This window comes from Diadema antillarum, unplaced genomic scaffold (genome assembly GCF_040938485.1).
Source record: "Diadema antillarum isolate AM-2024a unplaced genomic scaffold, OU_Dant_1.0 seq00000745_RagTag, whole genome shotgun sequence".
In the NCBI taxonomy this organism is placed as follows: domain Eukaryota; kingdom Metazoa; phylum Echinodermata; class Echinoidea; order Diadematoida; family Diadematidae; genus Diadema; species Diadema antillarum.
The window spans coordinates 244,310-260,000 of record NW_027271642.1 but is presented as its reverse complement, the minus strand read 5'-3'; the positions used below and the strand labels follow the sequence as shown (position 1 = coordinate 260,000).

Below are 15,691 nucleotides of genomic sequence, written 5' to 3'. Positions count from 1 at the left end.
TTCAGGTCACATTCAAGAAGGTTCTTTCTTCATGAACAGCACTGGTAGAAAAACAAAATGGTTTTTAGTCTGCAGAAAGGAGAGAATGGATTCCTGAGCTTGATGTAGTCCCTATTAGCAGACAAAAACAGCAGTGATATACAGTTTGTGTAGCACTAAATTTAAAGTGCATTGGACTGATTGAGCTTTAGTTTCCTTTTGCGCCTCATCTAGCCTGCTTTTCCAAATACGCAGACACTGCTGAACATTTTCATAAATCATACCAAGTATAGAGTTCATATAGCAGAGTAGCAGAGCCATTTTTCCCAACAGCCTCTCAGAAACTGAACCTTTGATAACACAGTCAATTTAGGATTCTGGAAGTAAAAAAGCGTGATACCCAGAATTGTGTGGATCAACTGAATATCAACAATAATAAGAATGTTCACCACAGGTTATGAACACACCAAAAGATTTCAATACGTTTAATAACATGATATGAGTCCAGGAGGATGCATTTGTGAATGAATGCTTTCAGAATCATTTGATCAAAAGTTTTTGTCTCACAGCTGTCAAATTCTTCCAAATCTCGAGTTCTCTGAATGCTTTCTACCCTGCCCCCTCTCGTCTAAACTGGATGTGACCTTTAATAGGAAGAAAGTGTCAACGGCAATAGATGGTAGGGGCTGGTCTTGCTGTGCCCGTCTGGGAAGCAGTCGCTAATCTCGCACCAAGCCGAGTGCAGCGAGCTGGGGCGGTCGGACGGGCACAAATGAAGTCAGCTGTGATAGTTGGAGCGTTATTGCCTCTACTGGTGGCGCCATGATTCCGCCACACGTAACGCACACTGTCACTATCTGTAACAATGGCATTAACTGCGAGTTTTCGTGGTCAAACGTACATTGCACGTAAACACAAGTCGGCCATAACAGCTAGGTGATAAGTAGATTTGTTGAGCAAATGCCCAAATGTAACTCCAAGGCCCCAATTCGTAAAAACTTGATATGATAGCAACTCTTGCTGGAATGGCAATTGTCACGGTAACCATAAGAATCCAGCTTCCTGATTGGCTGTTGCTATTGGAAGTTGTCATTCCAGCAAGAGTTGCCATCCTAACATCTTTTACGAAATGGGGCCCTTTTGTTAGTTGAACTGCATCCACATAGATATGGCTTTTATGTGTAGTCCCTCCTACAGTCATTTGTGTTAAGAGCATCATTTGTCAACCATGTGATTAATGTGTTGGCTGTGCTGAATTATTCAAGGTGCATAAGATATGGCCTACTTCACTGGCTAATGCAAATTGTTATCACCAAGTTTGAATCATTGATGGCCCTTATCCAAGGTTTTTCTAGTTTGTGACATCTTGATAAGTGGCAGAGCATAATACCAGGCATTTATTCTGAGTCATAGCAGTGAATTGTTCTGTCACAGTTTAGAATTCTACAATTTTTAAAGCAGTTTAATAGTCAGGTGTTGATTAAATTATAGCAACAAACTGCAAAATTACGGCCCTGAGACTGACCTTTGACCCACACCATTGAAATGGTTGGCTTAAATTTCACCTTGTGAAGTTTGATTGCACTGCATCAAATACTAAGCTTCCTTGTATCATTGCTTGAAATGTGAAATAACACCCATTGACCTCAACCTTTGCCCTTTGACCTCAGCAAAAATCTCTCAGTTGAACTTTATGTGGTCTTGTAAATACAGACAGTCTCAACACTGTGTGATGTTATTGTTATCTTACACACACACACACACACAAAATAGAGAAAGAGAACAAAGTAAAAGTACTCATTAGTCAACAGACAGATAATCTGAATAAATAATGCCTCAGGCATACTTTCAGAGTAGAAAGCCCTATTAGAGTCCATGCAGCTAACAGCCCTCTAGAATAATATTGATGCAGGCTGGGTCATCCTTGTTGGTTTCAGTAGGGTTTCATACAATTTGTAAGTAATGTACTTGTATTATCGCAATTCCAAAACTTTGTATCTAAGCATGTGTGTTATGGAGTGGAGTATTCAGACTCTAAAATGCATCCCCTTACTGGATGCAAACTGCATATGACATCCCTATAACAGCACTGAGCAGTGTCACAAACTTCCTAGTCTGTCGATAGAGCATCCCACTCTTGATTTGTAAATATGCAAGAGTGCATCATATTGCAAACATGTTACATGCATGTACCATGGCTGAAGTAAAGATAGGGCCATCTAAAGCTTCACCTCCTTAACCCGTTGAGGATGAATCCCAAGTTTACTCGGGCAAGCATCAATGGGAAATGTGTGTTGTAGCAAAATCAAACCGTCCTCAATGGGTTAATCTTGGGCCCGTTGCATAAAAGTCACTATTATGGTAACTTTGCCATCCAATGGTAACTACCATGGCAACAGTATTCAACAGCCGATCAAAATCAAGAATTCCATGGAAGTTACCATTGGATGGCAAAGTTACCATAATAGTAACTTTTATGCAACGGGCTTGTTTGAGAGGTGAAACGGTTCAGACTGCAAACGCGAGTAAACACAAAATCTAAAAACTCGATTGGAAAAAACTCCTGATGACTGTTGATTACCAAATGAGACTCGATAATTAAGTTTTGAAGAATAAGGTTCTAGAGTTTGCCTTTTGATTTAACAGCCCTCCCCCAATAAAAACGTTCATGAACATGTAGTTTTATAAGTCTGAAACCCTGCGTGTCACAACCCCTCCCCCCACATATGAACTTTCAGCCAGTGTCATGCTCACTCCACGATGGCCCCATGATATCTTGCAGATGGCAACAAGCTATCTATCTGTCTGTCGTCCACCTTTTTTATTTCCAGTTCCATTTCATTTGCCCCCGTGGTGTGCTATCGCTCTGCTGCTGTCATAGCAGGATGGTAATCAGTTTCTATCGCGCAAAGGGTTGAGGTGGGGCTGTGACAGCTCGCTTGAGTGATGAAGATCGCTGGGAACGAGAGAAAATATTCCATACAATCAGACAGTGATGCATTACTAGGGGATGATTTCATGGGCTTGCCAGGTATAAAAGCACTTCGCTCGTTTTACCTGAGCAGGTATAGGTTTGTCTCAAAAGCCATTAAAGCCCCTTGCAAACATTTGCAGATGGAAAAAACTGCTTTATTGCTTCAAAATAGTTCTAAATGTGAGTTAGGGATAAAAATAACCAACATGAAAATGTTAATCAGTATGATTAATATTAAATATTGTTAAATATTCAAAATGTAAACAGTGGTTTTATTAAAAAAACATTTCTACAATGTAGAATACTATAAACTCTCACCATGACATTCTTTTTTTTAGAAAATTAATGGTATCTCCTTTTTATATATTTGTGACTTTATTTCAAAATTTTTGTACTGTTGGTTGTTTTGTGATACAACTGGACCATACATATATTTGTGTGCATCAAATGTGATAATTGAAAAATTAAATTAAATCACTGCTCCCACTGTTAAAGGCATAATTTACTATTTGCAGATGAAACAATAATCCAGCATTAGTGCTTCAAAATAGTTCTAAAGTGTGAGTTAGGGATAGAAACAACCAATGTAAAAGTTTGAACCAGTATAGTCGATGCTAAGTATTGTTAAACAATCAAATTGTGAACAATAGTTATAATAAAAATGATTCCAGACTAAACCGTCTACAGTTCTGGTTTAATGAGAAAAATAGTGATATCTCCTTATATTTTCGGCTTTATTACAAAAATTGTATATGATAGGATGTTTTGTGATACAACTGACCTACACATATGCATCAAAAGTGATAACTGGAACATTTTTGAAGTCACTGCTCCCAGAGGTAAACAGGACCTTTAAATAGTGGCTTTAATGGCATATTTAGACAAAATGACAGCATTAAAAGTCTCATACAATGGAATCAGGGAAGATGTGTTTTAAATGTTTGCTAAGTTCAATGCACATGGTGAATCATACAAATTGTCATAACTTGTTAATCTCTTAGATAGTGGAAAGGAGGTATTTCCAGAATATAATGACTTTCTAGCATGAATGGTGGAAAAAAATAAGAGTCCTTATTGTGCATTCTTCTACAAAAGTTTTGATGAAAAGAAAAAAATAGAACAAACAGTTTGGGACTCACGTAGTAGATGATAAGAAATAAAACACAGTTGATATGTAATACTTATCAGACATCATGTGTAAAACATTAAAAAGGAAAATAACCCTCATTAATTAAAAGTTATGGGGAAAGAAATACCTCCTCGGCAAATATACCTGCAGAATTCTTGGAGGTGTTAGTAATGACATTACGTGATCTGCATAAAATATTTTATAGAAGCTCAAACGGAAGACATACATCGAAAGCTACTGGCAGGGTCTGCAATTAGCAAGTTGTGATAGATCTTCTTAATGTTGATGAGGTGAGAATAATACTTGAAGGACGCCAGAATAAATGCATTTCAGGGGCTTACTGGCATGAAAACAAGTGATTCTTGGGATTCTATTAGCTCTGGTGTTAAATAGTTCATTGTGTAGTACCCTGAATATGAAGAGGTAGCATTTTTTTGTTTCACTAAAAACAAGAATGTGTATTGCCTGTCAATGCTCAACAATTTTGTAATTGCCATATCATCAGTAGCTTTTAGGAAGTCATCATTCGCAGTGATATAATTTGTGGCATTTATGAATGTAGGAAATGAACAAATATGTAAGCTGTCCTTGAATCTGGCATTTTTTCTCCCTCCCACCCCCACCCCACACACATGGAACATATGTGACCCGCTGCAACAAAAGGATCCGAAAGTCGGGGGAGGACAATTTTCTGAAAATGACATGACATGATTCCCTTACTCTTCCACTTTAATGTCATATATAAGATGACTCATAGAAATGTACTGACCAATGAGATCACTCCCTCGTTGCTAGGGGCAGAGTCTAGCTGTGGCGCTAAATCCAAATCTTCGGACACGTTTCTGTTCCGTTGAAAGTCGGAAAATCATGGCCCAGAAAAACGCTATTTTCTTGCCTTTCCCTTGATCATTTAGCTTCAAAATTTCGGCAGATGATAGAAGATACATTAGACTACAGAATTATGTCAAAAACAGAAATCTGAACGTTTGGACGGATTTTGATGATCTGACTTCAAACTCGATTTTCTCGGCTCACCCATCAGCGACTTTAGGATCCTTTTGTTGAAGCGGGTCACATTGTACAGTACACTTGTATGCAATTGCAATCTCATACCAGTACACACAATCTCTGACACAAGTTTAACCATTCTGATAACATCACCTTACAGAAATCCATCAACTGTATATGATTCGCTAGCAGAAAGGTCACATTGATATGAATAAACTTGAGAGGTAAACCATACCCTGATTAATCAATAATCAATAATTCTGTTTCTTTGTGTGTTTGTTATATTATATATGCTTTGTTGCTGTTGAACTCATTCAACATTTTCTTGACTGTTTATAGCAAACTGAAATATGCATTGCCCCATTGTCAACAGTCGCAATTGTAGTCAGTGAGAGCCAAAACTGTGATACAGATAGATTGTAAAGTCAAAGAAATGTGAATTGCAATTGAGGGACAAGAGGAGTGAGGGCAAGCAATGGGTGCCCAAGAGTTACTAGATTTTAATGCAGAAATTATGAACTTTTAGTGATTGTGCACGAAGCCAGTGACCAAACCCAGTCACAAATTCTTGTGTTGCATACAGTATGTTTACTCCTGCGTCAAATTTATTTTGACTTTGTGACCTTACTTTCTGCTAAAAGTCATCTAAAGTTCTTTTTTTTTTTTTTACGTGGATACTTGAAGAAAAAAAGAGATTCATTTTTTTTTTTATGTGGATACTTGAAGAAAAAAAGATATTCATTTTTATTCTAATTCTGGCAATTCAAATTGATATCATTGAATCTGCCAATCAAACTGACAATTCTCCCGCTGTAGCTTCAGGAAGTACTTTGTTCCAGAGGTGTCAGCCAAATTCTAGGAGTATACATGGGGAGATCTCAATGCCTAGTCCAAATTGCACATTGGGTATTGCCACCAACAATCTGTAATGTGCTGTACGGTATTGGTTTGGACATGGAATCAGTGATATTGTCACTTTAGTTTTTAGAATGTCTCAAATGCACGTAAGTGTACTTGACCGAAATTGCACACAAGTGGGGTAGCACAATGTTCCTGGTCCCGTGTGTGTAATACATGTATATTATATGACCTTGTTCTATAAAGTGTTTTAAATATTTTATGGTGAGATTTGTGTGATTTTTCTAAAATTCTATAGATTTAAATTTTTATTGTGACTGTATACTTCAGTGTTGCTGGCAGCCGAGTCCGTGAAATCTATGATATGATCATAAAACTATTCCTCCTCATATTCCGCCAATCCCTCATGGCTGACAGAATGATATTAGCAACCTTACCCTTTATGGAATTATTACCATCTTATTCCGTTCTTACCCCATTTGATATGTACAGGTACACCATGAACCTGGTGGAAATGTAAACACACTGTGACATAAAAGAATACAGACCTTTTTGGAGCAGAGCTTACAACTAGAGCCTATACACGTACAGTAAACTTGACTAATATGATAATTTAATGCATTCCATACAGAAATGTATTCAATAAAGTCAATATTTCTGTGCTTCGTTTGTCCAGCCTCACTTAGACAAGAACCCAGGGGTGTACCTCAACGCTGACCAGCCTCCCTGTCTCAAGTTTGTCGTGACCGAAGCAGACATCAGGAGGCAGGAGGAGCGAGTGAAGGAGGTCCGAGAACGTCTCCAGAGAGTCATGGAGGGCGACCCAGATGCAATACAAGGTGAGCAGGTCATAGGTCAAAGGTGACATACAATTGAAAAGAAGAAAATAAAGCGATGAAATAAGAAATAGGCTCATCATTGATTGTAGGTCAGTGAACAGGGCAGTTAACGTTTCAACATTACTTGAAGTTGTGCATTGCAACAGAGTCTTTGATATTTTGGTATTCAAAGCTTGGCAGGATTTAAAAGTAATTGTCACTCAGTCATGGTAAAAAAAACCAAAAAAAAAACCCAGAAAAAACAAAACAAAACAAAACAAAACAGTAATGCAATTTCCAAGTAGCAGTAACTTTGAAAGTGCCTCCAGTGGAAATAAAACAGAACATAATTATAAACTTTTATATACAGGTTAAAGCCATTATGATTTATTGGAGTTTACTAACACTACTCACCGAGTACAGTATACTGTGTAGACTGATATACATTGCAGACAAGTACTTTTGTGTATGAAACTGAAAGGATCTGTGTAATAAATGACTCAACTTCTCATGTGAAAACATGATCAGTCTTTGAGACCTTTCAGAGGTTGATGTACTTTAGGAAGAAAGAAAACAGAAACCAAGCAAAACACGAATTAATTCAAACTACAAATGTAATGATTCTTGGTTTGAGTTATTTTGATTGCAACTGGTTGACAAATTGCTCTTCATTGATGTGAATAAATGATTATTATTCAGTGTTTTAGTCATAGTCATGATGAAAACTCAAGGGCATACATACCTGGTTTGTGGGATATAATGGCTGTCTAGCAAACGGGAGGTCATCGGTTTGAGTCCAGTCCAAGTATGTATGCCCTTGATTTTTATCATGGCTAGTACCGTAAAGTTCCGTGTATAAGACGCACTATTTTTTCGTCGGAAACCGTTGAAAATCGGGGGTGCGTCGTATACACGGGTACAGTCGAATCGAGGAAAAAAATCCGTCATATACACCCAATTTTATAAGGCCAACTTGGGGCCATGTATGCCCATCGACGTTTGGAAGGTAAGCAATCACTAGAACTTACGGATGAAAGAGCGATCTTTCAATCTGGACACCCACAAAAGCTGCAAATACGAGATACACTTACATCGGCCTTGTGCAGTAACGATGTATCAATCTGGCCATAGACAACAGCTGTAACAGCACTGCTGTATGCTACCGATGTCAGTCTACCAAGCTACCAACAGCCAACCTAGTAGCTGGAATACGCGATGTACAGGTATCATTACTAAATTACCGATACTGTAAAACTTATCAATGTACTAGTATCAATATGACCATAGACAAAAGCTGTAAAATACGGAGTAGGATCGACACTATGTCACCGTAGATATGAACGATGTGTGAAGCATGCATGCATATCCATGCCGTTCGTTTGCTCTTCATTTCACGAGTGCGAGACCAGCTAGATAGCATATAGCTACACTGTGCTGTAGCTAGCTAGTAGCAAGCCTTTGGCAAAGGCAGCAGCTGCAGAGAGGCTTTTGCAATGGACTCGCGTGCACACAGCGATCGGATCGAAGCGCGCTAACCCGTTGCGCGCTGTGTGTGCAAGTCCATTGCTCTCTGTGTGCGTGTGCTGAAATTATAGCGAGCTGCCTTTTGCAAAAGGCCAGCACTGTGCATACAAGCATGGTACAATAGACACACATGTTACTGGTAACAGTGCATGAGTGTAATTACCGTACGCACCGTACGTCTTGCCGTATGATCCCTCTGCTACACTTGTTGATGTTTTTCTTATTTTTCGTGATGAACCTTCCAGTCTGACATGCGTCAATATGCGAGACACCCTCTGCTATGTATGACAGCAAAGATCGTACTGTATACACATGAGTACGATATGCATGACACATGTACCACGATTGAAAGGCGAAACAATAGCAAGTGAGTACCGAGACAAGTCTCGCATTTTGCGTCTTCCATATTTTGTTGATACCCGATGAATACCGTTAAAAGAAAATATAAAAGGAAACGAAAAATAGAGCAAATACATGCTGCATTCTAGGGAAATATTGAGCTGAAATAATATGTATGACACACGCAATATTTGCGTGGACATTTTCGTGTGTTTTTTTTTTTAATTTTAGGTCCGAAATTAGGGGTGCGTCTTATATACGGGTGCGTCTTATACACGGAACTTTACGGTATTAAAACACTTGATAATCACTGTTTATTTTTGCTGATGAAGGGCAATTTGTCAATTAGTTGCAATGATAGTAATTCTTTGTCTACTTTTGATGTAAAAGTACAATGAAGTCTCTTCCAAACACGTTGTTTTTTTCTGTAAAGCACTTGTGCTGTTTGTGTACTGAGGTGTGCTATTTAACACTAGAAAAAAACTGATATGCATGCTGTATTGATTAGTGGTTATTCATGCATGCTATTTCTGATGAGAAAGAAAAAAGAAAAATGCATTTATTCACAGAAAGTAATTTTTTTCTCTCTTTGTCTTTGATCTGGCAGGGTCAAGTGAAACTGAATGAGTTCTATTTTCAAAATGAATCAAACATGCATGGGTCATTTAAATTTGTATCTTGCAGGAATTTAGTCTAGCTAAGTGTTTTGGATTTGAAGATCATATTGTGCTCTATAGGATGTTTTTTGTAATGTTTTAGTTTACTTTTTTTTTCACTTAAATTTTATGTTCTATGGATGGTAAACACATACAAAGCACCGGTGATGATGTTTTTAGGGATAGATTTTTGAGCTTCTTGAGTCATATAACCCCATCAGTCATTTTTTGGTGTGTGTGTGGGGGGGGGGGGGGGGAATTAAAGATGCTATGCTACTATGTAATTGAATTTTCCTTGTATTGTCATTATTGACTTAAATATTGTGCTCATACTGTGTGGGTGGTAATCAATGCTGAATTTAGCACAGGCAATATGGGGAGTTCATACTGTAATGATTTATGCTGAATGCAGTGTCTCTTGATAATTTCCTTTCTTAAACCAAGAATGCTGTTCCTCTAAAGAATGTGAAAAAAAAAGCATGCTTTGAGATTCTCTTTCGTTTGTGCCAATGTATTAGTTGTAGACAGCATGCTAGTATATAGATAAATGCAGTGTTCCATGCAAAGTTTATGATCCATTAAATGTTTGTAGTGCTTGTAGTAACTGCATACTTATGATATATTAGGGCATTGTGCATGACTGTAGCACTAAATGTGCTTTGACAAATAAAAAAGTTACCAGTTTAGAAAATGATGACTCTTAGCATGATTTTTATGATATGTAATAATAGACATTTATGGTTCCTGTAAGCCTCTATGACGTCAGCATAACAGAGTTACTGTGCGCAATGACCCATTTTGTTAAGGCACATTCCAAGTTCCCATGAAGGAACAATACAAGTATGACGGCATCATGCAAGCAGTGTCTTTTTATGATAAAATTAAGAAGCCGACTAATGGAGAATTGGAAAAGGCATTTTTTCCTGCTAATGAGTTCAACTCTGCTGTTGTCTTCCAAGTGCCCATTGACAAACCAGATTCTGATTATTCGCTGTTTTGCTTTTTTTCCCTTCCGGGATATTCCTGGGTTTTTTTCCCCTTCTCCCTGGAATTCCATCCTTGTATTTTCTCCCTCCACATCTCCAGGCTTGATGCTGTAGCAGTCACCTCCGGTTCCCAATGTCCTCCCCCTTAAATAAAGGTAGTACAAGCCAGCCAACAAACCAACAAATAAACGAACTAAACTATAAAACTCATTCTCCTACCTTCACTCTCTGTTGTATCATTATCCCAAACTCACTATCTTCTTTCCACTATTTTCGATGCACTCCTGAATAGATTATTCACCCTGGGATTACTAATGGTATGAGGGTAATGAAGTTTGGGTAAAAAAATAATGTCATTTTATGCACCGCTAGGACATATTTGATGAGAAAAAAAAAAGAGAAAAGAAAACTTATGGTTCCTTTTCATTTAATGAGTGCATTTGCATTTACCATCAATACTGCACTGTGCACATCATCTGACATTTAACAATGTATAACATGAAATGTTCCCACACAGAATGCAGTAAGATTTAAATCAGTCAATTTGTATGAAAGTCAGTCTGGATGAAGCCTAATCCTGTGGAAAGCTGTGATTTATATTAACAGATCATCTTTTTGTTAGATTGTTCATTTTTCTAACTTTTCAAAGGACCAGAATCATTTTTCTTCGAAAGTTAATGCATATATCAAGTCATTGGATTAAAAAATATAAAGATATATTTCAAACTATGATAAAAATTCAAGCCAGCAGTCACTCTGAACTCTTTTTTTTTTCATTTTGAAATGGAAAAAAATCAGCTTTTTGCAGTAATAGTTTGTTATTGCAAAGACTTAACTGTTTTAGATTTGATAGCTGCACTTTTTTTAAAGTTTTGCTTTCCATTATTTGTTAACTACAATCCTGCAAGTATTACACTATCAGTTTCAGTCAAACTGATGCACAGATATGAAACTATAAATGCCAAGCAAGTTATTCCAGGTTGCTTTTATTGCTTTTTTCCCATCAAATCATTATATGCGCACTGAAACCTAACCCCTCCTACGCAGTTCTAGGAACCATAACTAGAAACGTAAAACCAACAACAAAAATCATGTTTCCTTCTTTCAGAGGTTAATGGACTTTGTCTTTTTTTATCTATTGCACTCTTAACTTTGACCCTTGTGAATGGGACTGCTGGATTGGTATTGGTATATTAATTGTCTATTCATTTACAAAGTGATTTAATTTTAATATGTTCATGGTAAACAAAGTATCATTCATTATTGGAGAGATGATGTCTGTTCCTTTCTATTTAAGAATTTGCAATTGTCTGCAGTACAAGTTTTTTTTTTTCTGTTCATCAGTCATCAATGAATAAGTAATGCACAAGTAGCATTCATTACCATAATAATCTGTGAATAATTTCAAGTATGTGAATGTCAATTAGCAGTGCACATTTTTATGCTGTTGAACTGAGATGAATAGTGTGGATTTGCAGTCATAAGGGCAAATGCCAGAGTATGCTTGGTCCAAGGAAAAGATCAAACTTCAAATTTGACGATAAGTCTAACCTCTTATTCTGCCTGAAAGAAAAAAAAAGAAGAAAGAAATAGTTTTCATAACATCAATGAAAATCAGTAAAAACTTCACTTCACTAATGACAAAAAAAAAATGAGAACACTCAAATATTGGAAGGATCTGCGTATGTTTCTACTATACCCGAAATGCAGAGAGGAATTTACATTTGTGTTGCTAGATGGCCTGAACTTGCTTTGAATTTGGCATCGTATGTAAATATCTATACCGGCAAACATTTGGGCAAAATCAGCAGTGAAGACGGTACTGACTGCAAGACTATCTTGCTGTGGTATTTCATCAACATTCAGGAGACTGCAGTCTACCTCCCATCATTATATTCCTCTTCTTTTGCACTGTTTTAATTTTTCTGCATTTCATTTGATGCATGTATGTGTACTAACAAATCTACACCCTTAAAGGGACGGTACAGTTTCAGTTGAGATGGGGCTTCACAGTTTTCCAACGTTTTTGGTGATGATTTTTTAAGATAATGAGAAACATCTTTATACAAAATATGAAAGAGCATACAATTCTAAGAGGAATTCAGAGTTTATTTGGTGAAAATAGGTTTGAAATGGCTGAGATAGCTAAATAAAAGCAATCCTAATGAAAGGTAGGACCCACCTTTTTAAGGATCGCTTTGTTTTACTTTGTTTTTGGATATCTCAGCCATTTCAAAACCAATTTTCATCAAGTAGACTTTGACTTCCTGTAGAATCTTATGCTCTTAAACATTGTAAAGTGGTTTCTAAAAGTATCTCCTCAAAAGTTAAAAGCTGAATCCTCACCTCAACCAATACTATACCATCCCTTTTAAAGGTGTGTGCATTCCCACCTGCCAGATAACATTGATAATTGAGTTCATAGAGTCATATTTGCCGGTGTTTTGAAGTGATTGTACAAGTAGGAAGGGATAGGAGAAGCATTTGCACCTAGAGCCGATCGTTGCTATGGCTTTTAGTCTGATAAATTGATAAGCTTCCCCCATGTCAACCGTCAAAAGTGGTGTCATAACAACTCTTTGCTGCTTGTAGAATGTGTAATCAGCTTATGTAGTGAATGCCGCATCTGCAAATGAGTAATTCTGCTGTACTAAAATCATGTGTGGATTCATTCATTCAGGCTCTAACACGCACCGACACACATTAAAAATAATTAACAAATCTCTCGCCTTATCCTGGTGTGGATCCACCTGTCTTTGTGCCGTCTTTCATGTCGTGTGCTGCCTTTCATGTTGTGTGTTGTTGCTGTGCCTTTCATGTGCAAAAATAACAAATTAAAGTTGGCCTTCAGGGCGTTAAAGTAGAGCTGCAATGCATGTTTAAAGGGCGTAATACAATGTATGTATTTCCCACCTGCCCAATTGCTCATTTGGGCAAGAGCCCTGTTCATGTTACCAACAAATACATTGTACCTGTTCATATCACTCACCTGACAACAAATTCTAGTTGGTCTAGAGGGCAAGCAGCTGAGTGGGTTTGAACTTGTATTTAAACCCATAGTTCACGCACTTGTGAATATATGTCCATAGACACATATGTTTGTTTGTTTTTAAGACATTTTGTGTTTAATATATAATGTTTACACCACCTTTCTTTATTTGAGTCCCAATATTTGCAAGGAGGGTTTATCTGCTCAAACACCACTCAAAGGTCCTTACAGGAAGAATATGGTTTCCTCATTTGAAAATTTTCATGAGGTCTCTGAATATATGCCTAAACAAGTGTCATCCCCCTAAATCTGAAAGACAGCATGTACTGCCTACAAGTGATGTGCATTTTGTAGAAGAATTCATCCTTATCAACTAGACCTAATTAGTTTCTGACTTGCTTGTAAGGCTCATTTAATATAATTTTCTCCCCCCCCCCCCTCCAACAACAACAAAAAAAAGATTTACCTAGTATATTTTCACTAAAAAGTGATGGGGCTGGTCCACTGTAGTTATAGGTTTGAGACCTGTAGTGACAGATTGCCAAGTTGATGTTAGTTGTCATCTGCAATATAACAACTATTTTGGGACAAATTTGAAACATTGGGAATAGAGAATTATTACCTTTCTGCAGAAAAAGATTATCGGCATCAAATTATTGTTGCATCTCGGCTGGCCGGCTTTTAAGAAGCCACACTGGAGGCACAGTTTTGAGAGCTTCAGTTGAAAAATCTGTCCAGTCTGACAAGTTAACAAATCACAACCTCCTGACCTAACTTTGACAGAAGAAAAATTAGGCATGTTTATGGCACACATATATATATAGACTGACTTTAATCTTCAAGTCCATGACCCCTACCCCCCCCCCCCCCAAATGATATAGGATTATAGTTTTGAGGATGAAGATAATGGTGGTGGTGGTGGTGGTGGTGGGGCTAAGGAGGAGGAAGATTGTTATTGTTTTTATCATCATCATCACTATTGATGATGTCATCCTCATGTTATTGTTTTTGTTAGTAGTGCAGTAGTAGTATTAGTAGAAGTAGGAGTAGTCATGGTAACAGATGTAGTGACATTATCATCATCACTATCATCATTGTCATCTTTACCATCATCATCATCATCATGAGCAGAAATGGTCATAAGTGAGATTGGTTAGAGTTTACAACAGCAGCATTCTTTAAGATGCTCTTAGTGCTGTCTGCTGAAATGTAGGTCGGCAGTCATAGTGAAGCAGTGTATACAGCATATAGTGAGTATGAGAAGCTAACAACAACAACAAAAGTGATCATTTTTTCCATCATGTTCCTCATGATTTTTAGGTCTGCCGTGCTGTGCGGGGGATGAGCCGTTCATAAATCACTGTTCATACTCTCCAGGGTGTATCATGTAGGAGCTCAGAAAGCCTTTAATTTACAGATTGTTTGTATGAAGTGTAAACACATCTTCTCTCACTGTCTCCTTCTTTCTCTCTCTGTCCATCTGTCTTCTATCTATCTATCTATCTATCTACCTATCTGTCTATCTATCTATTTATCCCTAAGTCTCTTCTTCATCTTTGCCAGTCTGATCCTTGTTTTTTTCTCAAGTGGTGGAGACAGTATGGTGGTATGCACATATGATATAAATATTTCTGAATTCCTTTTGCTTGACTGCATATCTCCTCTTTGCTGCCTTGTCTTGCTGATGACTTCAAGGTGGAAAAATTATATCATATTAAAGTTAAAGTGTGAATGGTGATGGGGGCAACGTGATAACCTTAAGTAGCCCAAGTATGCCATATTTATGCCCCGCAATTAATCTTCCTGGCGACTTTTCCTTCTCGGAGGTCGTTAGGGTCAGGGCCCCGTGTTTAGCCCATTCCTGTCACAGTGTATGGGTGTTAGACGGTATCGCTCTGGACTGGTGAAAGGTTTGGGTGGGGTGATGTGTATCGCCGGGCAGGGTATGAAGCACACTAGTAAAATGCATATGAAATGTGATATTTATTCTTTTAAGTGTCTGTTGGAATATTTTTTTCTGACCTTATTTAGTTCTGCCATATTTGTGAACTCCATAGGTCTCTTTAAAGGTACAAAATTAAATCAATTTATCTAGACTTTCTGTTTTGATTTGAGAGTGGTTTCACGGTAAGTCCAGATGAATTGATTTAATTCTGTACCTCTATTGAACGTTGCCTGGATGGATCAGAACGTACATCTATAGATCTCTGAAGCTTTATAATCAGCTCTCATGAAAAATTCTATTCTCATGTAACATGTCCATGTCCAAAAGCTAAATGCATTTTTTTTAGCTGTGTTGTTTTACCTTTTTAATGTTTTAGCCCTTGATAACCCATTCATAGAAGGATTTCCTATGAGAGCAATGGGCTTGAATGAATGCTGGGCACCCATTTTCAGCACCACGAATGTTCTCATTCTACAATTTTGTTTT

The 15,691-nt window shown here is 37.5% G+C and overlaps 1 protein-coding gene across 3 annotated transcripts in view; it reads left to right on the top strand.

Moving 5' to 3' along the window:
- The window catches only part of LOC139738484 (methyl-CpG-binding domain protein 2-like), a 49,237-nt gene extending 38,732 nt beyond the window's left edge, over positions 1-10,505 (top strand). For 2 of the 3 annotated variants that reach the window (XM_071649111.1, XM_071649110.1), the window contains exon 5: positions 6,625-6,959. In XM_071649111.1, coding sequence (XP_071505212.1) covers positions 6,625-6,813 — 189 coding nt within the window. In that variant the 3' untranslated portion in view covers positions 6,814-6,959. Of the gene's footprint in view, positions 1-6,624; positions 6,960-10,371 lie in introns of those variants that run through there. The other variant, XM_071649112.1, reaches the window with a different exon arrangement.
- Positions 10,506-15,691: the final 5,186 nt, after the last annotated feature.